The sequence below is a fragment of the Perognathus longimembris genome, chromosome 7, assembly GCF_023159225.1.
Source record: "Perognathus longimembris pacificus isolate PPM17 chromosome 7, ASM2315922v1, whole genome shotgun sequence".
NCBI classification, from domain to species: Eukaryota; Metazoa; Chordata; class Mammalia; order Rodentia; family Heteromyidae; genus Perognathus; species Perognathus longimembris.
In genome coordinates, this window is record NC_063167.1 from 24,057,187 (window position 1) to 24,080,283 (window position 23,097).

The window sequence follows — 23,097 nt, forward strand, 5'->3', positions numbered from 1 at the left end:
GTGAGTTTATATGTATATATTTGTATGTGTCCAAGCTGGCTTTGAACAGTGATTATCAGATCTCAACCTCCTGATTAGCTAGGATTACAGATTTGAGCCACCAGCACCTAACCTCTAATAATAATTTGTTAAGATAATATTTTGCATGTGCTTGGTTAGCTAAATTGTAACTACTAGGAAAATCTAAATTATATACATGGTTCACATACTTCTATTGGACACACTAAACTAAAGCGTCAATCTTCCAGTCTTTATCTTAAATCCTTCTACTCAGCCTTCAGTACTTGGCTCAAATATAACCTCCTCTGAGAAGCCTCCTGAGGATTAATTCAACCTATTTCACCGTGGCTACACATATGTGCCAGAATTTGCCTGATAGGACTTCATTTGTTTGCAATTATGAACATGTCTGTATTATGAACATGATATACACCTGTCTCTCCCGCTAACCTCTAAGCTCCAAGATAGCAAGGCCACAAATGGCTCCCTGCTGGACAGCAGCCACTCGTTCAGAGCCTGACATGTGGACAGTTGCCAGTGGACACCAGAATGCCACAAGAAATCATTTCAAAGTGGCACTGTGGCTCAAGTGGTAGAGTGCTAGCCTTGAGCTGAAGAGCTCAGGGACAGTGCCCAGGCCCAAAGTTCAAGTCCCACAACTGACAAATCATTCCACTTACTGCCTTGCCTTAGAGTGGGGCTCTTTACAACTATCTCCAAGAGCCTACATAACCCTTCCCCATAGCCCTGTAGTAGATACTCTACTCATCCCTTGTATTTATTTTTGAATAGAGTTGATTGTTTATGCCCAGGTTGGCCTGTATTGCAATCTTACTATTTATGCTTCCTGCAGAGCTGGAATGACAGACAGGCATACACTATCATGCCCAGCTTTTATTGGTTGAGGTGAGGCCTTGAAAACTTTTTGCCCAGGTTGTCTTGAACTGCAGTCTTTTCTATCTCAATGTCCCAAGAAACTGGGATGAAAGCTATGATGTCTGGCTGAATGGTCCTCCTTTAGAGCTGGCCTGGTCCCCTGGCTCCTGCTGACAGGTAATAAGATAATTTCTTGAGCTTGGCTGTGCACATGAACTACCTGAAACCTTGTTGAAATGCAGACTCTGGTTCATCAGGGCTGGGATGGTACTGAGAATCTAACAAGCTGTGCTGTGGCCTACCATACTCTGAGGATTCAGAATGCAGAGCATCTACTTGTCACTCTCAGAGCCTTCCTGAAGTTTTCTTCCTGTGCTGAACCCTCTATCACAGAGGCTATGTGGGTCTCTTGAAATTTGGTCCTGCCCACCCCCTCTTCCCTTCCCCACTTTTTTTTTGCCTTTACTAGTGCTTTAAATTAGGGCCTGGGCACTGCCTCTTAGCTTTTTTGCTCAAAGATAGCATTGTATCACTTGGGCCACACCTCCACTTCTGGCTTCTTGGAGTTTTATTGGGGATAAGAGTCTCATGGACTTTCCTGCTGGGCTGACTTGGAATTATCATCCTTAGATCTCAGCCTCCTTAGTAGCTAGCACTCAACTCTTATCTCTTCATACTCCAAGGAAAAGAATGATACCTGTGACTACTGACGCTGTGAGTTATTTTTTCTTTTCTCTTTAATTTGAAATGAACCTTTAAGCAGTTTTCTGAGTCAGGTCAGGCCTGATGATGTATCATGGATGTGTAACAATTCTCTCCAATGCTCAAGTCATGAAGCTGGGCATGCTGCATGGGGTAGGAGAAAGGCCACTCCTCTGAAGTCCTTGAGCTTTGACTCTTGTCAGCCGCACTCAGCAGACGCAATCTCAGCAGTTCTTCCAGAAAGTTCCACTCTGCAATGTTGGGATTTGAGTATGGATGCATGGAGGTGTCTGTGGGTGGTATTGTGTGTGTGTGTGTGTGTGTGTGTGTGTGTGTGCGTGCGTGCATGGATGGAGTGTATATGCATGAGCTGCTCTGACACTCCAGTTCTGGAACGTGTTCATGACGCAGAGCAGAGCTGAGCTCTTCTGCATGGGCCAGGCAGGAGGCTGTGCCTAGGTGGGCCCCGCAGACGTGGGTGGTCCCGTGGTCCCTGGTTGTGGCTGTGGCTTCCCCTTGCGTCTCCGAGAACCCAGGCCTGCCTTCTTGCTGTCCTTCCTGGCTGAGTTTCTGTTGGCGTTCTCCCTCCGGCCCTGACCTCCCTTCCTCCTCTCTTGCCCTGCAACAATGCCAACAGCAAGAAGAATCAACAAAAAGATAAGCAGAGGGCTGGGGATATGGCCTAGTGGCAAGAGTGCCTGCCTCGTATACATGAGGCCCTGGGTTCGATTCCCCAGCACCACATATACAGAAAATGGCCAGAAGTGGCGCTGCGGCTCAAGTGGCAGAGTGCTAGCCTTGAGCAAAAAGAAGCCAGGGACAGTATTCAGGCCCTGAGTCCAAGCCCCAGGACTGGCCAAAAACAAAAAACAAAAAACAAAAAAAAACACACAAAAAGATGAGCAGAGATGCTGTGTCTCCCCAACAGCCCTACTGAGGAATAGCAAGGAGCTGGGCAGGGAGGCCATAGGGGAGGTGGCCAGCAGCTGCTTCGGAGGACCCTAAAGCCTGAGTCCTGAGAGAGGTTCTCAAGAGTCTTTTCCCTCCTTCCTCATCAGTGCATACCACACTGCCTCCTCTTCCTTGGTTTTTGTTGTTGTTGTTTGGTCCATCATGGGGCTTGAATTCAGGGTCTAGGCATTGTCCCTGAGCTATTTTGCTCAAGGCTAGTGCTCTACCACTTTGGGCCATACACCACTTCTGGTTTTCTGGTGGGTAATTGGAGATAAAGAATCTCACAAACTTTCCTGCCTGGGTTGGCTTCAAAGGGAGATTCTCAGATCTCAGCCTCCTGTGTAGTTAGGATGACAGGCGCGAGCCACCAGCTTCCTCAGACCTTGGAGACCCCAAGGACCAAGCGCACTTTCACAGGACAGGCAGGATGGGCCCCACTCCTACCCCCCCCCCACCTCTGGGCCCAGATTAGGAGCAGTAGGCATCTTCACAGGTGTTTGAATCCTTACCTGTCTCTAGGGTTCAGCCCCCCTCCCCCTCCCATCTGACGGAGGGCCCTGGCAGTGTGGGTAGCACCCAGACATGGGGAAAGTGCAGGGATCTCCCACCACACCGCATCCTAGAGGCTCTGCTCTCAGGTCCCCAGTTTGACAGCATGGGGCTGCGTGGAGCTGTGTCTATTTCGGCAACTGGCAAGGAAGAAGCTACTGGACCCAGGGGAGGCAGAGGCCACAGCTCACCCTCAGGACACGGCGTCCTCCGCACCGTGCACCTCCGCATCTCCTTGGTGTCAGAGCAGGTGGCATGGTCCCCACCAGGAGCATAGAGCACCCTGCGCGTCCGCTCCTCAGTGCCCTTCCGGAAACCACAGAGCTTCTTCTTCTTGGAGCAGGGCCCCCACGGGGACCACTCGCTCATTTCACATTGCGCTGGTACAAGAGGGAAAAGGGAAGTAGAAAGAGGAGGGGGCTCTCCTGGCCTATAGTCCCCCAAGGAACCCCATGTACTTGCCCACTGCCTGGGCTTCAGACTGGACTGTGAGTGTGTGTGCGTGTGTGAATGCATGGGTCCTGGGGCTTGAACTCAGGACCTGAGCTCTGTCCCTGAGTTTCTTTCTGCTCAAGGCTAGTGCTCTACCACTTGAACCACAGCTCTATTTCTGATTTTCTTTTTTTGAGTAATTAATTGGAGAGAAGAATCTCATGGACTTTCCTGCCTTGGCTGGCTTTGAACCACAATCCCCAGATCTCAGCCTTCTGAGTAGCTAATATTTCAGGTATGGGCCACCGGAGCCTGGCTTCAGACTGGAACATTTCTAGCCCGGATGGCCCAAAGACTCAGAAAAATTCCAGGAGGTATGCATATGATGGGAAGCTTTCTCCTCCAAGCTCCTCCCTCGCCCCTCTGCCCTCTGCATGTGTCCCCATGGTGCTTACCAGGACTGCTACACTCCAGGGTGCCGTTGGCTGGGGTGGAGCCCTCTGGACAGGAAGGATAGCAGCGGCCCTTGTGTAAGTACAGGCCTTCCTGGCACTTGGTGCAGAAGTTGTGGCTGAAGCAGGCCTCACAGTGCTCGATCTTGCATTCTGAGGATGGGACTAGACTTGGGTCTGGCCCAGCTCAGGGTGGGCCATGACCTCTTATCCCCAGCCCCAATGCCTGCCCACCTACCCACCTAGAGGCCAGATCTTGACCCAGAGTGTTTGTTGTTGTTGTTTGTTGTCAGTTGAGGGGCTTGAACTCAGGGCCTGGGCACTATTCCTGAGCTCTTTTGCTCAAGGCCAGTGCTCTACCACTTGAGCCACAGCTCCGCTTCCCATTTTCTGGTGGTTAATTGGAGATAAGAGTCTCACAGACATTCCTGGCTTTGAACCTCAATCCTCAGATCTCAGCCTCCTGAGCAGCTAGGATTACAGGAGTGATGGTCACCAGCACCCAGCTTGACCTAACTCTGACTAACTCTGACTAACTGGAGTATTCAGAGAAGAAAGAACAGTAGGGGCATGTAGGTGAAGGGGGTGCTTTTGAGGGCTGGCTGGGAATCTTGCCACCAGCAGCCAATCCAAACCCAAATCCAATCCCAGGCTCAGGAACCCAAGGTGAGGCCCAGCTGAGACAGTTTCAGAGGAAGTTGGGGGGGGGCACTGCGGAGGAGGGGCAGGGGTAGAAAGGGGTATGCTCTGGGTTTGGGAGTGGGAAGCCACAATCAGCATATCACAGCATCCTAGGGCCCCCTAACCACAGTGGAACCGAGGAGCTGAACAGCCTCCAGGGAGCGGCCTTGCGGGCACCTTTCCCCTACTGCTGAACATCTACCACAACCCAATTCTCCTTCCCCTCTTGTCTAGAGCAGAAAGAATCTGCTTGGAGAAGCGGGAGTAATCCCAGGGCAAATTCCTCTCCCAGTTCAAGGCTGAGTTCCAGGAACCCCCTTGGTTGGACTCTCAGGTTCCTCCCTGCCTCCCTCTTGCCAGTTCCCTCCTTTGGGGGAGCTGGTCTATGCAGGGCTTGGCTGAGAACAAGCAGGCCTTCCACCATCTCTCCCTTCCCAGACTGTGGGCAAGGCTGGCTTCTTCCCAGTCTTTGGCACCTTAAGCCCAAGCTCAGTCTCCCAAGCACTGGCACGGCCAAGAACCCCTTTTCTCCAATGCCCTTAAGACCCAAAGGGTAAACTCCTAGGTCTACCTCCATCCTCTCAAGCCCCCACCCTGCCCTCCCCTGCAGTCTAATCTCCACATCATGATGGTTTCTGATTTCTGATTGGTGGGCTTGGTGGCCAGTAAAATACAAACCAAAATCATGACAGCAACTACCATTTACCGAGTACCAGACACCAAGAGCTTCATAGGTGCATTCCCGCAGCATTCTCCCTGGTGGGAGAAACTCATGCTCCCATTTTAGAAGTGGGTGTTGAGAGGCTGAGGCAGTCTCCAGGTACAACAATGGACTTGTAGCCAAGCTGGGGTCAGAGCCCAGTCAGCAAAGTTGGGCTCCATCCACTCTTCTCTGGGCTTCTTCCTCCAGAGGTCGTGGTGAGGCCCTACTGGCCTGAGATTTGCGAGGGTCACATACACCCCCAAGCACTGAGTGGACAGAGGGGCGCTGCCATCAGTCATCTGGGTGAGATGACCGTGTGTCTCCAGGTCTGGCATGGGGATGCAGTTACAGAAGTGAGATGGAGACAGGCTGCATGTGCCTTGGAGCCTGTAGAACTATAGTGGGGTGGGAAAGCAGAGCCTGAAGACTGGAGACAGGGTGGGGAGAGTCTTCCTACCCCAAGTTGGACTTCCATGGACCTAAAAGAGGACTTCCAGCAGAAGTGGGTGGGATGGGGTGACTTGGGGGCGTCTCAGAAGCATCTTAGTGGCTGCAGGACAGAGGGAGGGTTGGGGAACCACGCGAGGGCTGGAGGACAGGTGGCCAGGCAATTGCCGTGGCCCAGCAGGGAGGTGTTGGAGGCCTGGGTAAGATGATGACTGGGAGGGTGGGAGGGAGGTGGAAGACAGGACTTGATTATTGGCTGGGTGGATAAAGGGAGCTTGGCACCAATGAGAGGTTGGCGATCAGGTCTGTGGCTTGAGTGATAAGTTGGGACACTGGGAATCACTCGTGGGACTAGAAGCGTGTGGCAGGAAGAGATGGAATTCAGGTTTGTACACAATTAGAAGCAGGGGGAGGGGTGTCTGGGATCTATCTGGCCAGCAGTCCAATATTTGAATCAAGAACTTGGTCTCAAATGAGCTATACAACTTGTGGGTGGGATGGGAGTCAGAACTGGGAGAGAGGAAGGGAAGGGGTGACATTGCCCAAAAAGAAATGTACTCATGGGCCTGGTGCCAGTGGCGCATGCCTGTAACCCTAGCTACTCAAGTGGCTGAGATCTGAGGATCATGGTTTAAAGCCAGTGTAGGCAGGAAAGCCCATGAGACTCTTCTCTCCAATTAACCACCAGAAAACTGGAAGTGGAGCTGTGGCTCAAAGTGGTAGTGTGCTAGCCTTGAGCTGGAGAGCTCAGGGATAGAGCCCAGGCTCTGAGTTCAAACCCCATGACTGACCAAAAAGAGAATGTGTTTGTTACCTGGCTTATGTACCTATGGCCCCTCTGTACGTCTCCTTTAAAAAAGAACTTCATCTCTTATCCTCAACGTAGCTGTCACTGGGTGCCAACAGTTCACAGCAAGCCCACCTGAAACCTGGGCCCCTTCTCCTTCCCCGCCCCCCCCTCCCGCACTCGGCACTGCTCTCTAGCCCCGCCCACACTCACTGATGCACTTGTTCATGTCGGGGTTGCGGGCATCGAAGTATCCAGGCGGGCAGGACGGCAAGCAGACGCCCACCTGGCGGATGTCGTTCCTCTCCAGCAGGATGAAGAGCTTGGGTGAGCACTTGAGGCAGCCGTTGACCTCCGAGCAGAGCTCACAGCCTTTGGTACAGGCCTGGCTTCCCTCTGCACTGACTGCAGGTACAACATGGGTGAGAAGGTGGCTGCAGGGGAGGGTTCCTCTCCCCAGGCTCCCACAGGAAGGGGGGGAGGGAGGTTTCATTGTACAGAGGGAATGTGCATGGGCCACGCTGTCAGCTTTCAGGGATGAAGGGAGTGTGTGGAGTGTGTGTATACTGGGGCTTGAACTTAGGGCCTGAGCTCTGCCCCTTGCTTTTTCACTCAAGGCTTCAGCAGAGTGGACTCAAGCTCAGGCTGCAGATCTCACTAGACCTGGAGCCAAGCTCCCAGTCTGTAAGTCTAAGTACAATAATGCATCTACTCAGAAAGAGGGAGGGGAGGATGTGTCTCCTAGATGGGTGCCTGTAGGCGTGTGTCCTCCAGGGCTGACTTCTGATTCCAGGGCAGAAGAGGAAGGGTTAAGGAAAGCAGCTGGGACAAGAGAGGGGAATAACAATCACAATCAGTAATAGGGCTGGGAATGTGGCTTGGTGGGTGAGTGCTTGCCTGGCATGCACAAAGCCCTGGGTTCAATTCTTTAGTACTACAGAAAAAGCCAGAAGTGGCACCGTGGCTCAAGTGGTAGAGCAAAAGAATCTCAGGGACAGTGCCTAGGCCCCGAGTTCAAGCCCCAGGACTGGAAACACACACACACACACACACACACACACACACACTCACACACACACACAGAGTAATAATCATAATAACACAGCTTAGTTCTAAGTACTAGCATTAGTATCCTATTCTGTGGCAAGTATTGTCAGACAAGTAACCAATCATCTCATCTTTTCAATAAGCCACAGGTAAGACTATTGATATTCATATTAGTAATCCTCATTTGTAGAAATGGAGATTCAATTACTCCACCATGATTTCTCAGCTGCTGTGTTTCAGACAGAGGGAACACAGAACACAGGTTGATGTAGCTAGGGGCTGATGTCTCACCCCTTTAATTGTAGCTACTCATGAGGCTTAAATCTGGAGGATCATAGTTTTCCAAGCCACTAGAAAAGTCTGAGAACCATCTCTAACCAGCAAAAGGCCAGGCTGGAGGCATGGCTCAAGTGGTAAAGTACCTGCCTAGTGAGCATGAGGTCCTGAGTTCAAACTCTAGGATCTCCAATGAATCCCTCCATTACTGAGTTTTCTCTAAACTCACTGTGGAAACAAATGCTTCCTCTGGGCTCTCATGCTGTCATGACTGGCGTGAGCCAGGCGGCCTCTGGAAGCCCTTTGTGGCTACATGGCCATAGCTGACCCCTCCTTACCATTTTGGTGAAGGATAGACTTGCAAAGGCCTTTGCAGAACCCCTCTGCCCACTGCCCAGCACTCCTTTGGTGCTGTCATGGGCACTAACAGGCAAAATATGGTGTACTCTGGGCTCTGAAACTAGCTACACATGCTTGGAGCCTGGGAATGGGTGGCTAGATAGGAGCTGAGGAGGGAAAAATGAACTGAGAAAAGAAGAGGGATTGCTTTCCTTCAAGGAAGTATCTCCAACCCACAGAAAGGAGTTCAGACATGGGTAGAAATGGGTTCTAAGGATGGCAAAGGTGGATCCAGAAAATTCCCAGGGGAGAACTCAACGGAAGCTGGTGCAGTGGAGGTCATCCAAACCTCCAGCATTTGGGAGCTTGGGAGGAGAGCAGGAGTTTGGGGGTGGGGTGTGTGTGTGTGTGTGTGTGTGTGTGTGTGTGTGTGTGTCAGTATTAGGGCTTGAATTAAGAACCTAGCTTGGGAGGAGAGCAGGAGTTTGGGTGTGCGTGTGCATGCACGCGCGCTCGCGCCAGTATTAGGGCTTGAATTAAGAACCTAGGCACTGTCCCTTAGCTTTTTCACTCAAGGCTGCCATTCTACCACTTGAGTCATTTCTGGTTTCATAGTTCCACTTCAGCCTCTTAGTGGTTAATTGAAAAGGTGAGTCTCACAGACTTTCTTTTTCAGGCTTGCTTTAAACTGAGATCTTCTGATCTCAGCCTCTTAAGTAGATTACAGGAATAAGACATCAACACCCTGCTTTTATCTTTATGTTTTTTTTTTTTCTGAGACTGGGTCTCACTATGTAGCTCAAGCTGGCCTCAAATGTGAGATCTCTTATGAAACTGTAACCCCTCTGTACATCACCTTTATAATAATAAGTAAAAAAAAGTAATCTACATCTTCCTGCTTCAGTCTCAGCCCGTTGCTAAGATTACAAGTGTGCACCATCATATTTGGTTTAGGAATTGTCAATCCCAGGCCAGCCTGGGAAAATCTTGTCTCAACAAAATGTAAGTCATGGTTAGAGGTATAGCTCAATTGGTAGAGCACCACCTGTCTAGCAAGTGTGAAGCCCTGAGTTCAAACCTCAGTAGGGTCTCCCTCCTCCAAGGGGAAAAAATAACTCCAAGGGGGAATAACTAGATCTGAAACAAGAGGAGGGAAAGAGCAGACACATGGAAGATATTCACAGGTAGAATCCACAAGATTAGGCAATGCACCAGATGTAGGGGTAAGGGTCAGGGCAAAGCAAAGGTCAAGGTGACTTTGAGACATTGGACCTGTGCAATATGACAGCTGTTCTTCCTTGCTGATGCAAGGACCCCATAGGAAGGGTGGGCTTGGGTGGGGAGGGGGTGATGGTCAGCATGAGCAGGCTATGAGGCTCCTGTGGGACACCCCCAGAGAACAGTGTCAGTCAGGATGTTGAACACAGAAATGGTCTTGTTGGAGCTAGACACATGAAAGCAGCCATCAAAAGCAAGTGAACTTTGAGATGGCACAGACAGTGGGTACGGAGGGTGGGAGAGACAAAGCCAGAGAAAGAGAGGCCAACTAGGAGTGAAAGAAGAGGCCATGGAGAAGGACATCTCATCATGGAAGCCAGTTAACGAAAGAGTGTGGTCTTCACATTCCAGCTGCTCTGAGATGTCCAGTAAGGAATGGGGAGCGCACAGGTCTACAACCCAGGGCAGTTTCAGTGGTGGGACCAGGGGAGGGGTGGTACAGCAGGCAGTGGCTGAGGAGGTAAAGGAAGGGAGGGAATAGAGAAAGGAAGTAGTGCCATCTTCTTCAAGAAGTTGGCTGTGGAGCAGACAACTTGGGGGTTGGGCATGTGGTTGTTGCTGGCTGGATTGCTGGGAGGGGAAGGGCAGTGGCAGGATGAAGCTGTGTGGTGAGAGGAGGCTCAGGATGAGCCTCAGTGACATGCGCATTGGGCAGAGAAGCAGCAGGAGAGCTTGGAAAGGAAGCTCAGGGAGAGGACAGAGAGTGGAGATAGAAACCAGGTTGAAAAGGGAATTCTTCAGGGGCCAGAGGAAGCCAAGACTGGTGAGTCCCAAAGTGGGTTAGTGATTCTAAGAAGGGCAGCGTAAATGGAGTAGGTGAGAGCCAAACAAACCCCGGGGAGCTGAGGACTGGGTACAGATGGGTGTGAAATATGATCCCAAGACCTAGAGGCAGGCACACTGATGGAATGAAGATGGGAGGATATGAGATCAAAAGACAGAGCTCAGGGGCTGGGGATATAGCCTAGTGGCAAGAGTGCCTGCCTCGGATACACGAGGCCCTAGGTTCGATTCCCCAGCACCACATATACAGAAAACGGCCAGAAGCGGCGCTGTGGCTCAAGTGGCAGAGTGCTAGCCTTGAGCGGGAAGAAGCCAGGGACAGTGCTCAGGCCCTGAGTCCAAGGCCCAGGACTGGCCAAAAAAAAAAAAAAAAAAAAAGACAGAGCTCAGGCCAGGCGCTGGTGGCTCATGCCTATAATCCTAGCTATTAAGAAGGCTGAGATTGGGCTGGGGATATGGCCTAGTGGCAAGAGAGCTTGCCTCGTATACATGAGGCCCTGGGTTCGATTCCCCAGCACCACATATACAGAAAACGGCCAGAAGTGGCGCTGTGGCTCAAGTGGCAGAGTGCTAGCCTTGAACAAAAGGAAGCCAGGGACAGTGCTCAGGACTGGCAAAAAAAAAAAAAAAAAAAAGGCTGAGATATAATGATCACAGTTTGAAGCAAGTCCAGGAGACTCTTACCTCCAAATAACAAACCAACAAGCTGGAAGTACAGCTGTGGCCCAAGTGGTAGAGTGCTAGACTTGAGCAGAAAGCTCAGGGACAGCACCCAGGCTCTGAGTTCAAGCCCTAGGACTCCTTGCATGCATGTGTGCATGCACGCATGCGCACACACACATGCACGCCGACTTGGAAATGGAGCTCAGAGATGGGCAGGGGCTAGGGTTCAATGGGTAAAAGTATGTTTATAGATGGGGCCTGGGGGCTCACACCTGTAATCCTAGTTACTCAGGAGGCTGAGATCTGAGGATCCCAGTTCAAAGCCAGCCTAGGCAGGACCCTATTCCACTGAAGAGAAGAGGGACTACAGAAAGCTCCCGCCTGCTGCTTCCATGATGGGTGGCCACACGCTGGGGATGTGCTCAGGTGCCCATAGCCTGGTGAAGAGGCTGGGTGGGCTCAGCGAGGAGGTAGGGCAGAGAGAGGACGTGAAGCCTCCTTCCTGACTTTATATACAGCATGGCCACCCAACTGGCTCCTTCTTGGCTCCCAAGCCCTTTGCTTCCCAGCCCCCTTCTCTAAGCAGGCTGGGTCTTCCTTCCATCTTCCTTACCATCAACCCAGGACACACCCTTGTCCAGTTGCTGTTGCTATAATGAGCTTTGCCCAGAGTGTCTCAGCCAGGCCAACCCTGAAGGACGAACAACTTCGGGATCACAGTTCCTCCTCCCCAAAGTCCTCAATTCTTCCAACTCCCAACTCATCTGCCATCTCTGGGCATCTCTCTGTAGCCAAAAATCTGATGGTGGCTCAAGCCTGTAATCATAGCTACTCAGTAGGCTGAGATCTGAGAATCACTGTTTGAAGCCAACTCCAAGCAGGAAAGTCCATGAGACTCTTCAATTAATCACAGAAAAAGCTGGAAGTGGTTCTGTGGCTCAAGTGGTAGAGTGCTAGCCTTGAGCAAAATGGTGCTCAGGGACAGCACCCAGGCCCAGAATTCAAGCCTCAGGACTGGCCAACAAAGAAAGAGAAAACAGGAAAAAAAATCGGATGGGCATCATATCCCTGTCCAAAACCATCAACGGCTCTCTATTACCTGCAAGAAAGTAACACTCAGCTAGCTCCTTATCGGTTCTGAACAACTTCTTGTGAACAAATTTCTTCCTATCTCACCCCTCAACCCTACTCCTCAGCAATATCTGCTTTTGTTCTCTGCACACATCACACTTTGCCCAAGTTGAAACCTTTGGCCTTGAATTTGTGGCCTCTCCCTGAGCCTAACTTCCTTAAGACTCAAAACCAAAGTCATGAAGTCTTCCCTGATTTTACCACCCTGCAAGTCCAAATTTAGAATTACTCTGTGTTCCTATACCCTTGGTAGTACTAGAATCTATCATAACAGACATCACTTTATATCTTGTGTGTGTGTGTGTGTGTGTGTGTGTGTGTGCATGTGTGCGTGCATGTGCTAGTCCTGGGGCTTGAACTTAGGGCCTGGGTACTGTCCCTAAGATTCTTTTGCTCAAAGCTAACACTCTACCACTTGAGCTACAGATCCACTTCTGGCTTTGTTTTTTATTTTTGTTGTGTGGGGTTTTTTCTAGTACTTTTTTTGGAAATAAGAGTTTTCTGCCTGGTCTGGCTTTGAACCAGGATCCTCAGATCTCAGCCTCTTGAGTAGCTAGGATTACAGGCATGAAGCCACCAGCCACTTGGCTTACTTTATATCATTGGTATCTGATAATATGTCTTCTTCTCACACGAGATGGGTATTTGGAGGGACAGACTATCTTGTTTCTGAATGGGGGCCTCTGCAGGGAAGGGCTGAGGCTGTTAGGGGAAGGGGCTCACAGGAGACAGAGTTGAGAATATAGTGAATGTCAGATGAAGAGGCTCAGTGAAGGGCAAGGTGTGTGTACAGAACTCAATGAGAGCTCACGACAGTGTGGGAACAGGGCTTGAGACTCGGTGGATGGGGGTCTAGCTCTCTAGGGGGATCTTGTAGGAGAGCAGAGTTACACTGGAACCTCAGAGAGGAGACCCAGGATGACAGCTGGCCCTTTCTTGGGAGCAGGAGCTATTGCTGGGGCCTTCTGGTACCTAGGTCCATCTACTACACACTCAGCATCCCTGGCATGGCCCCTGGGCAGATCCAGGAATCTCTAGATCAACTGTGGGTTTAGGTTAAAGCCTTGCTTTCCTCCCCAAGACAGAGGCTTCCTTTCAGAAAGGCTATTTGCCCCCACATCCTTCACTGCAGCTGGATTGTGTACCCCCAGATTGAAACCTCTTAGCAGCTCATCACTCATACAGCTCAGGCAAGGACAAATCCAGAGCTCCTCAGCTAGGAAAGGACAGAGAACATCCGGCTCTCACCTCTGCCCAGGTGTGCAGCATCATCAGGCCCCTTGGCTCAGCTGGAACTGAGCCCAGTTAGCACTGTGAGGTTTTGAGTGCTTGGTGCTGGGTGCTGGCCTCTAGCTTCAGAGCATTGGAGCTGGAGGGAGCTCTGCATCTAAATCAGCTCTCCCATTCTTCCAAGGGGGACTCCATTTCCTGATCAGACACTCTAGGCCTCTTCCAGATCCTCTGGGCTTTCCTAGTCCCCAGGTTCCTCCTGTCACAGGGCCTGAGACTTGTGGATGGTCCCCATCACCACGGGGCTCTTCTAGATCCATCCTGGCCCCTCACCCTGCTCTGGCTGCTTCTCAAATGAACATTTTCTGAAGGACCCAGGAAGTGGCAGGAGATTCAGGGGGGAAAAGGACTCAGATGCAAACATTGTGAGAGATAGGAAGGGGCATGAAGGGCCCCCTTTGGAGGGAGTCAGGGCTCAGAGAAGAAATGTGGGGGGGAAGGCAGGATGTAGCAGAGGGGTGCTGAAATCAGATAGAAGAGTACTCCGGAGTACTCAGTGCAAGGGCAAGGGAGAAGGGAGGGGGGCTCAGTGAGGTACAGCGGCTGCTGAGGGGGTAAGGGTGGGGATAAGGTGAAGGGGTGAGGGCCAGAGAGAGGAGCAGGAGCTTTCTAAGCATAAAAGCACTTGGGAAGGTCCCCAGTAAGTGAAGAGGAAAAGGAGACTTCACCAGGGATGTTCACAACTCAGAGCCAAAGGGAGGTTTTTAACTTCACCATCCATCAGACTCCAAGATCAGATTTTATTTTTTTATCCAAAACCGGTATAAAGCTCAGGATTAGAGAACTGGATAATGGGACTTGAATGTGGGGACTTGCACTTGCTATGTAATCTTTCTACTACTTCAGTCACATCTCCAAGTCCCTCATTTGTTTGACAAGCATGCCTGAGGCCCTGGGTTTGGTCCTCCACAAACAAATCAAAACAAGACATGTCTATCATTTCATGTGAGATGTACGATATTCCAAATTGCCTTTGTAGTTTTACTGTATTCATTGACTTCCCTTTCTTGTGGCTATATGGGGATTTGAACTCAGAGCTTTGTACTTAGCAAACACTCTACCACATGGGCCACAGCCCCAGTGTGGATTCTAGCTTTACAACTGTGATTGTTATGATCATTAAATAACAAGGACGGCCTAACAGCATTCACCCTTAGGCCTCCCCAGCCTTGATTCACCCTGATTCTCGCTGCACCTGTGTCCCCCCTTCTCCTCAACCTAAGCTTTTACCATCACCACACCATACCACGGACAAAGTGGGTACATCAAAGTGCTACGTTAAAGTTAGGAGCTGGTAGCTCACACCTGCAATCCTAGTGCCTCAGGAAGCTGAGATGTGAGGATCGTGGTTCAGAAACAGTGTGAAAAGGAAAGTCCATGAGACTCGTCTCCAATGAACTATCAGAAAGCTGGAAGTGGAGCTGTGGCTTAAGTGGTAGAGTACTAGCTTTGAGTGAAAAGGGACAGTACCCAGGCCCTCGGTTCAAGCCCCAGTGCCAGCACATAAAAACAAAAAGTTACATTTACATGGCTACTTCAGGACACAGGCCTTACTGATGCCTAGGTTATGACCTTTTTAGTTCCGCTCACTTGAACCCAGGACTGATGGCTGCTAGTTCAGGCCAGTGTGGGTTCCTGTGAGCATAGGTGGAAACACTTGTTTCCACTCATGCACATTGCATGAGTGTAGACTTTCTCCCTCACTGGCTTGATCGCTTGTTCACTCTCTCTCAATCTCTCTCTCAAACAGAGGAGACTGATTACACACCACTAAACTACATCTGGCCTGTGAAGTCTAAAACACTGTCCCTAACAGAGAAGGGAGGAAAATCAAGGCCTTGCTGCTGATTGAACCTAACCGTTTCTAATTGTTTGTTAAGCCAGGGATTTTCAGCTTCACCAATTCTCTGAGCTTCTGTCCAGGGCTGAGTTCTGACCTCCGCTGCTGCTCCTGGGGAGACCCAACAAAACTCCATGGCTTTTCAGCCTCCCCTGGCTCAAGTCAGGGAAAAGAGAAGTGAGAGGGAGCGGGGCAAGACTTCAGGAAGACTTCCTGCCTGCTGGCACAACATTGCTTTGTAGGGGAATGTTGAAAGAGAGTGGGAGGGCTGGGGGGGAATCCAGAGGGCTCCACCCCACTCCCCAGCAAGGGCTGCTCATGAACATGGCCACTCCCATCACATAAATGGCTAGATCCCATCACTGAAAATACTGAGCACATGGAACGTGGTGGTGGTGGGGGGGTGGCAGCAGGTTAATCTTGAACTTTATCAAGCTCTGTTTAAGAAAACTGTAAGCCAGGTGCTGGTAGCTTATGCCTATAATCTAAACTACTCAGGAGGCTGTGAGGACCCTGGTTTGAATCCAGCCTGGGCAGACAAATTTGATAGACTCTTACCTCCAATTAAGCAGAAAGTGGAGGCATGGCTCAAGAGGCAGAACACCAGCCTTGAGTAGAAAAGCCAAGTAAAAGAGAGTGTAAGTTCAAGCCTCAGTTCTGGCACACGCACATGCACGCATGCACGCACACACGCACATGCACACACATGTACATGTGCACACGCACACACACACACACACACACAAGAAAATTGGACTCATTGACTTCAAGATACCTAGGCTCCAAGACTCACTGTTTGTCCTTTGGCCTATATCTTCCCTTTCCTTGGTATCTATACAAGAATGGATGTGTGTGTATGTGTGTGTGCACGCGTATGCGCGCGCATGCTCACGTGCACTCACATGCATGCATGAGCCCATACACACACCAGTTCTGGAGCTTGAACTCAGGGGCTGAGCACTGTCCCTTAGCTTTTAACTCAAGGCTGGTGCTCTACCACATGAGCCATAGCTCCACTTCTGGCTTTTTGCTGGTTGATGGGAGTTAAGAGTCTTATGGATTTTCTTGCCTGGGCTGGCTTCAAGCCATGATCGTTATATCTCAGCCTCCTGAGTACCTAGGATTAGTCTGCCTGCTTTTCTTTTAAAACCGTTCTTCCAACCCATTTTGAAAGCAGGAGGCCACCTGGCTTGGAGGGCAGGAGGGCCTGACTTCCCTGTGTGCCTTACCATCATGCTCACCACAGCTTCCTGAATCCCCCGGCCCGGGTGAAAGCCGTGGCATGGGAGAATCTCCTGGCATTCCGGCCCCTGCTGTTTCTGCCCAAGATCTGCCAGGGAAACCCTGGTGCCCACTCTCCAGATGTGCTGGGTTCCTGTCCCAAGGGACCACACTTCAGCCACCACAAAAAGAAAGGGGCCCTAAATGTCAGGGTGGGTGAGGAAGGAAGGAAGGAAGGAGCATGCTGGGGCGGGGCCAGGAAGCATTGCCATGGATACCACACAAAGCTAGGGATGTAATCCACAAACTGGACCCTCACAAGAGAGCTTAATCCAGGCAGCAGTCCTCAAAGGGGAAGGCAGACAAAGAGAGTTGTCCCAGAGTAGGTAATTTCAACAAGTTAATCCCCTACTCCACCAGCTGAAAGATCTACTATCTACAAAGCAGTCATCAGCCATCCCAGAGTAAGCTACCCAAGGCCTCTCGTGCTCCCCACTCCCTCAGTGATCCCCCTCCCACACCATGCCCTTCCCTCAGGTACTCACTCCGTCTGTGCCTCTTGCCTTTGATCCCCCGGTTGCCGACAGCGAGGTGCACCCAGCTCAGAACCAGGGCCACCACACACAGTCCAAGCCGCATAGTCACTTGCCAGCCCCAGGCCCCTGGCGGGAGGGGTGGTCTTGGCAGGGCTCTGGCTAATGCCTCCGGGGCTGAGGCTGGGGCTGGGTCAGCAGCTGGAGGCCCTGGCCTGGGCCGGAGCCCAAATCCACCATAATCTCAGCTGGGGACAGAGAGGGTGTGGGAAGTCGGGTCCTCCATCAGCTCACACAGAGGTTCTCGGAGAGAGCGGTTCCCGGAGCCACCTTGGAGTGGCGTGTCACCCAGGGAACCTCCTTATCACTTCAGCAGGGAAGCCCCCCCCAAAGCCAACCTGTCAGGAAGGAGACAGAAGAGTTCATTTTGTGATACCCCCTCATCTGGTACCTTCTACCGCCCCTCGTGTTTCCCTGCCCAGGAAGTCAGGAGGATGTTTGGGCACTACAAGGACTCCCACCTGTACCGGTACAGGTACCTGTACCTGTACCAGCCTGCCATTAGAGCCAGCTACCTGAGCAGCTAGACAATGGTGAGAACCCAAAGCAAACCTGTAGGTCACTGGGATTTTTCTCCATAATGGGAACCAGATGACCCCACTCCTGACAAATATTTTAGCCATCTCTACTGGAAGTCCTTCTTTACATCTACTCTCCAGACCTCATGCTACAGTAATAGCCTGTCATTTGAAGAGGAGCTTTCTTTGTTCTTCCACAAATGACCACCCTTCAGCCTTCTCTTCCCAGTGCTTAGTCTCCCAGGTGCCTTTCACCTGTCCTGGAGCTGGAGCAGTGGCCCCCCGGCAAGCTGGATGACTGTACGGCCCTCCAGGGTTGGTGGGAGAAAAGGAAGTAAGGCTTCCCCAGGCCACAGAAACTCTGACACAGCAGGCTGGGCGAGCCTGGCCATTGTGAATGGATAAAAGAGGCAGCAATGCCCGCCCTGGCCAGAGATAATCCCCCAGCCCAGAGAGCCAGGGCTCTGGACCAGGGCAGCTGGGGTGATGGGGGCAGGGATCTGGTCCCGCGCTGGTGGGGTATGTCTGGGGAGTTGGACATCTGGGCATCCGAGCCCAATTTAAGATTTAAGCCCATTCACAAAGCCACATTCTGATCACACACCCTATGCTCTGACCACCTTGGCCCAGTCCCCACTGCCCCACACACCCACGCTTCAGAGAGACACAGAGATCACAGCAAGCATTTGGCCTGTGGCACAGGAAGCTCTGTGCATGCCAGGGGGAGCATTGCTTTCCTGGGCACTGGCTGGTGGCCGCTCTGGATGCCTGTCTCTTCATCTATGAAAGGGAGATAATTGGCTTCCTAAATGGCACCTCTGAGATGCTAGCATGGAGGTGCCTTCTACCCCCCTCCTCCCTGATCCTTTCCTCTTTCAGCTTCCCAGTGCCCAGGTTACCCCCTGGCCTCTCAGAGAGGCCCCCAAGGAGCCCACCTGCACAGGAGATAAATCATTATCCTCCCCCTCCCCAGGAGTTTGGTGCCTCCCTCCCAGCCTCTCCCACTGGCTTTGAAGGCCAGACACACTCAAGTGGTTAAGCTGCCCGTGAGAAGTGTTTACATGAGGTTGATGGATCCCACCTGGTGCTGTGGCCCGGGCCAGCGGAGATGCCCCCAGCCGCCCCCAGTGCCCCATCAGCTGCCAACCCCCTCCCAGCCCCTTCCAACACTCCTTGTGTGACCTGCCAAAACCTTCCCACTCTCTCCAGCCCCCATAAACACTCCCATCACCCCCTGATTATGGCTGACTTCACCAAGCTGTGGTCTTCAGTTCCCCCCTGGTCTCAGAGGCTGAGTGGTGAAGCAAGATAGTTACAGGCATGAACCTGAGAGTTTAGACTGCCAGGCTTGGATTGCTGGCTCTGCTACTGATTAGCTGTGTTACCTTGGGTTAGTTTCTTAGTTGGTCTGATCTCATTTTCTTATCTGAACAAGGGTTGTTTATAGTTTATATGAGTTAGTATGGCTTACATGAGTTATAATTTACATGAGTTAGTATAGCTTACGTGAGTTAATTACAAGTTACATGACTTATCCATGGTGGCACTTGCCTATAATCCTAACTACTTGGAAGGCTGAGCTCTGAAGGATTATGGTAGAGATTGTATCTCCAAACAGCTACAGAGAGCCAGGCTGGGGGCTGGGAATGTGGCCTAGTGGTAGAGTGCTTGCCTAGCATACACGAAGTCCTGGGTTCGATTCCTCAGCACCACATATACAGAAAAGCCGGAAGTAGCGCTGTGGCTCAAGTGGTAGAATGCTAGCCTTGAGCACAAAGAAGCCAGGGACAGTGCTCAGGCCCTGAGTTCAAGCCCCAGGACTGGCAAAAAAAAGTCAGGCTGCTAGGTGTAACTTAAATGGTAGAGCACCAGCCATGAGCAAGAACGTTAAATGAGTGTGAGGCCCTGTGTTCAAGCTGGAGACAGAAAAGGGGAAGGGGAAAGAGAAATAAAAATAAAGGAAGGAGAGAGAGAGAAAGAAATAAAGAGAAAAGAACAGGTTAGAACCATGTTGACCTGCAAATACTGCATCAGACAAACAAGGCACTAAACCTGGGACTTTCCTCTCACTGTGTGTGCATACTTCTGGGGTCCTCAGGATGGAAAAGTTCTCCCAAGCATCTCTGCGTTCTGTTTCTCCCTCATCATGGAGGATCATTAGCCTCCACCCTCACCCCACCCCCCACACCCTTTGCCTCCTTCCTAGTCCCCCTCAGACCTTACTACACTCACCCAGGCTTGCCTGCAATCAGTTCTAGATCATACCAATCTGATCAGCAGGAAAAGTCTTAGCTGGGAAACTAGAGGAGGATTTCATTGGAGCAGGTGACACTAGCTAGTTCTTTTCAAGGAGTTAATTGCCTTGAAACTCAAAGGAAGAGTTTCAAGCACTTTTGGGAAAAATGCAAACATATATATGTGTATATATGTATATATGTATATTATGTACATATGCATATATACACATGCTGAGGGCAATTGCACTGGCTTCAGATGTATATATGTACATATGCCTACCTACCTACATATATATATGTGTGTGTACAGACTCACAAGCAATAAGTAGGGGTAAATTTAGATGTGTGATGGGCAAATGGGAGGGCAAGTGGGCCATCTAAAGGAACATCTGCTATTTGTCTCCAACTAAAGGTTTACAGGCAAAAATCAGGGCCCAATAGGACCAGTTCCTCCTATCTTTTCAGAGCTGAAAATTCAGGCTCTTCTGTGAAGTCTGATTTTTGAACACTGGACAGGTCTGAGCTAGATAACCCTGCGGCTTCAAGATCCAGCGGGACTGTTCCCTTGCCTCAGAGGCTCCCCCATCTCTCAGGGACTCTGGTTCCACAGGGGACCATGGGGCACACGGACCCCGGGCTGGGACAGGAGCTGGGGAGTCCATGGCCGTCTTTGAAGTCTTGGGACTCATTTCCCTCACCCGTTTCAGCCTGATTTCCCTTGGATCTTAGGTGCTTGGCACCAGGAACTTACTTTGGGAGGCCATTATTCTACCCAGATGGAAAGGGTATGGGTGGGATGAGGAAGAAGGATGGGCAAGGGCACTCCTCTCTTCCTAGGCCCGCTGAGCCTGTTACACCTTTTGAGTGACTGCTCCTCCCACCTGCCATATTCCAGGCGCCTATCTACCCTGTCATAACCGGAGAGGCAGAACTGTCCCATTTTATGGAGGAATAAACTGGCGCTGAGAAGTTAAAGGTCTGGGTGGACATGGAATTGAGGCTGGGGGAGCTGGGTGGAGACCGTCCCCGGGTTTGGGGACTGGACCCGCGCAGGTGGGGAAGGGGGCTGTGGGCCGAGGCTGCGCTGGGGAGAGACAGAGAGACGGGGCGGGCCCAGGGAGGCCGTCGGGGTGGAGGGTCTGAGGCTCTAGGTTGGGGAGGAAGGAGGAGCTGAAGGCGGGGACTTTCTGGCATCACTTTCTCTCCTGCAATACTATCAGGATAAATTGGTACTCCATCAGGGACAGGATACAGACCCAAAAATGTAAACTATCCGGATAATTTCTCATTAGCCCTCCCCAGGACCGGTTACGGGCTGGAGTGTTGGCCGCGGCGCAGGAGGGTGGGCGGGCGGGAGCAGAAGGATTGCAGGGCGTGGGGCGGACCCAAGTATGCGCCCGCCCGCCCGACCTGGCGGGGTTAGCGTGTCCGCCCGAGCCGAGCCAGGTGTTCCGGCCCTCCGGTCCCCTCCCTCCCGCTCCCCCAAACCGAGGGCAGTGGAGAACCGCTCCTTCCCACCGCTCCATCTCTGCCCAAGTGCTCACATTCATCTTCCCCTCCCCACTCTCCCCGAGAGGCTCCGACAGGTGCGCGGGAAGGGACGGGCCTGCAGCCCCGCTACCCGCACCCCCTCCATCCACGCGAGCTCTCCAAGTCCGGGAGGCCAGTTTGTACAAAAGCCACCACCCCCGCCCCGCCGTCAAGCACCCGCCCCCCCCCCCCCGAATTCGTCTCAGCTCCGCGAGGGTCCCGGGTGCGTTCAGCCCCAAGCTCTCCCGGACCAAGCCAATCCATCCTTTCTCCCCGCGGAAGTCGCCAACCCGTTGCGCACCCAGGGCCGTGGCGCACGCCGCCTGCCACGTCCGGGTTGTGGGACTGGGCTGGGGGTCACCCAGCGTCTTGGGGCGGGGATAAGGGGTCCTGAGGCGATGAGACAAGGGGTCTCTGGATTCCAGGGGCTTGTGATGGGACTGATGGACGGGAGGTGGGGAGCAGCAATTAGCGAGGAGCTCTGGGGAATTGAGAACCCGCGGTAGCAATCGGGAGGGGCTAGGAGTCGGGGCAGCAGGATTGGGGAACGAAGCGGGGTCTTTTGCTTACTGGATGACCAGAGCAGCGGACGCCCCTTCTTCTGTTCCCCCTCACACACACCCACGGGCGCTCTTCGAGTTGGAGAGGCCAATTTCACAAGACCCCCGCCCCCAGAAGCCATCCTTGCTCTGCTAGGGGCCAGGGGGCTGGCTGAGCCCCGACAGGAGGTATCCCGGGTCCCGGGTCAGGGGGCGCAGGAGAGGACGGAGCAGCGACGAGGGGACTCACCTCCGCGCGGCCAGCCGTGGCGGGGCAGGCCCGGGAGGGGCGAGGGCGCGGCCCGCTGTCCCGCCGCTGGACCGTCCGAAGCGCCCTCCCGTCCCCAAGTTGCTCAATCTCGGGGTGGCTCACGCCCTCCGGGGCCAGTGCCCCACCCGGCGCTTCGGTCCTGGGGGTGGCTCCGGCGGTCTCGTTCTCCGCAGCCCCGGCTCGGACCCCTGCTCGCCCGGCCGGCCCCCCGGCTTCTCCTCCCCGCGCGCGCTCGCGTTCCCCGTCGCTCCTCCGCTCTGCCCGAGCTCTGGGGCCGAGAGGGGCTGGTCGGCGGCTCGCACGAGGGAGGGAATCCCCCCCTCGGCGGTCCCACCCCCGAGCTGGCCCCCCTTCCTGGGATCCGCAAGAAAAAACGGACTGGAGCGCCGGGCCCGGGAATTTGCAGCCCCCTCCCGCAGGCCCTGGTCTACAGCTGGCGCGCCGCGCCCTGGGCGCTAGGCTTGGCAGAGGGACAAACCCTCGGCCCCGTGGCATAGACCCCGGCCCTTATCACCGGCCCCCCACCCCGCTTCTGCACCCCGGAGGTTTCCAAGCTGCAGCAACCCAAGCACATCTTGAGGTGAGAACAGGGCCCAGAACCTCAGTTCTCCCAAACCTCAGTTTCCCTATCGTAAACCTGGAAGAGAGTGACAGGAATAAATTCTGTTAACAGAGGCGAGACTCCTGACTACACTCTCCTCCCCTTCAGAGTCAGATCTTCAGTCTTCGGGCCCAGAAGACATCCTGAGCCCCCCAGATGAGCGCAACCCAGAACACATCCTGAACATCCCAGGTGAGCGCAATTCCTCCCCGGCTCACTCGGTGGTGCTTGACCTGGGGAGGGGGGAGGGTGACACACCAGCAGCCAATGTCCCAATTCGTGCTCCATCAACTTACCAGCTGTGTGGCCAGGCCTAAGTCACTTGACCTTTCTGAGCTTCAGCGTTCTGTTTTGGGG

The 23,097-nt window shown here is 52.5% G+C and overlaps 1 protein-coding gene across 2 annotated transcripts; it reads right to left on the reverse strand.

The window, feature by feature from the left end:
• Positions 1 to 1,852: 1,852 nt before the first annotated feature.
• Positions 1,853 to 23,097, reverse strand: Rspo1 (R-spondin 1). 2 transcript variants are annotated; one of them, XM_048349878.1, is made up of 6 exons: positions 23,037 to 23,097; positions 16,997 to 17,382; positions 6,797 to 6,988; positions 3,969 to 4,118; positions 3,273 to 3,461; positions 1,853 to 2,197 (listed from the first exon to the last, which is right to left on the reverse strand). In XM_048349878.1, the coding sequence occupies exons 2-6, from the start codon at positions 17,088 to 17,090 to the stop codon at positions 2,034 to 2,036; spliced, it is 789 nt and encodes a 262-aa protein (XP_048205835.1). In that variant the 5' UTR covers positions 17,091 to 17,382; positions 23,037 to 23,097; the 3' UTR covers positions 1,853 to 2,033. The 2 variants fall into 2 exon arrangements, with proteins under 2 accessions (XP_048205835.1, XP_048205834.1); XM_048349877.1 differs by lacking the exon at positions 23,037 to 23,097 and adding an exon at positions 22,119 to 22,168.

Coding starts and splice junctions, on each gene's coding strand:
- Rspo1 (XM_048349878.1), bottom strand. CDS start 17,090: ATGCGGCTTGGACTGTGTGTGGTGGCCCTGGTTCTGAGCTGGGTGCAC. Junction 6,989..16,996: donor AGGCAAGAGGCACAGACGGA/GTGAGTACCTGA, acceptor TTGTACCTGCAG/TCAGTGCAGAGGGAAGCCAG. Junction 3,462..3,968: donor CCTGGAGTGTAGCAGTCCTG/GTAAGCACCATG, acceptor CTCTTGTACCAG/CGCAATGTGAAATGAGCGAG.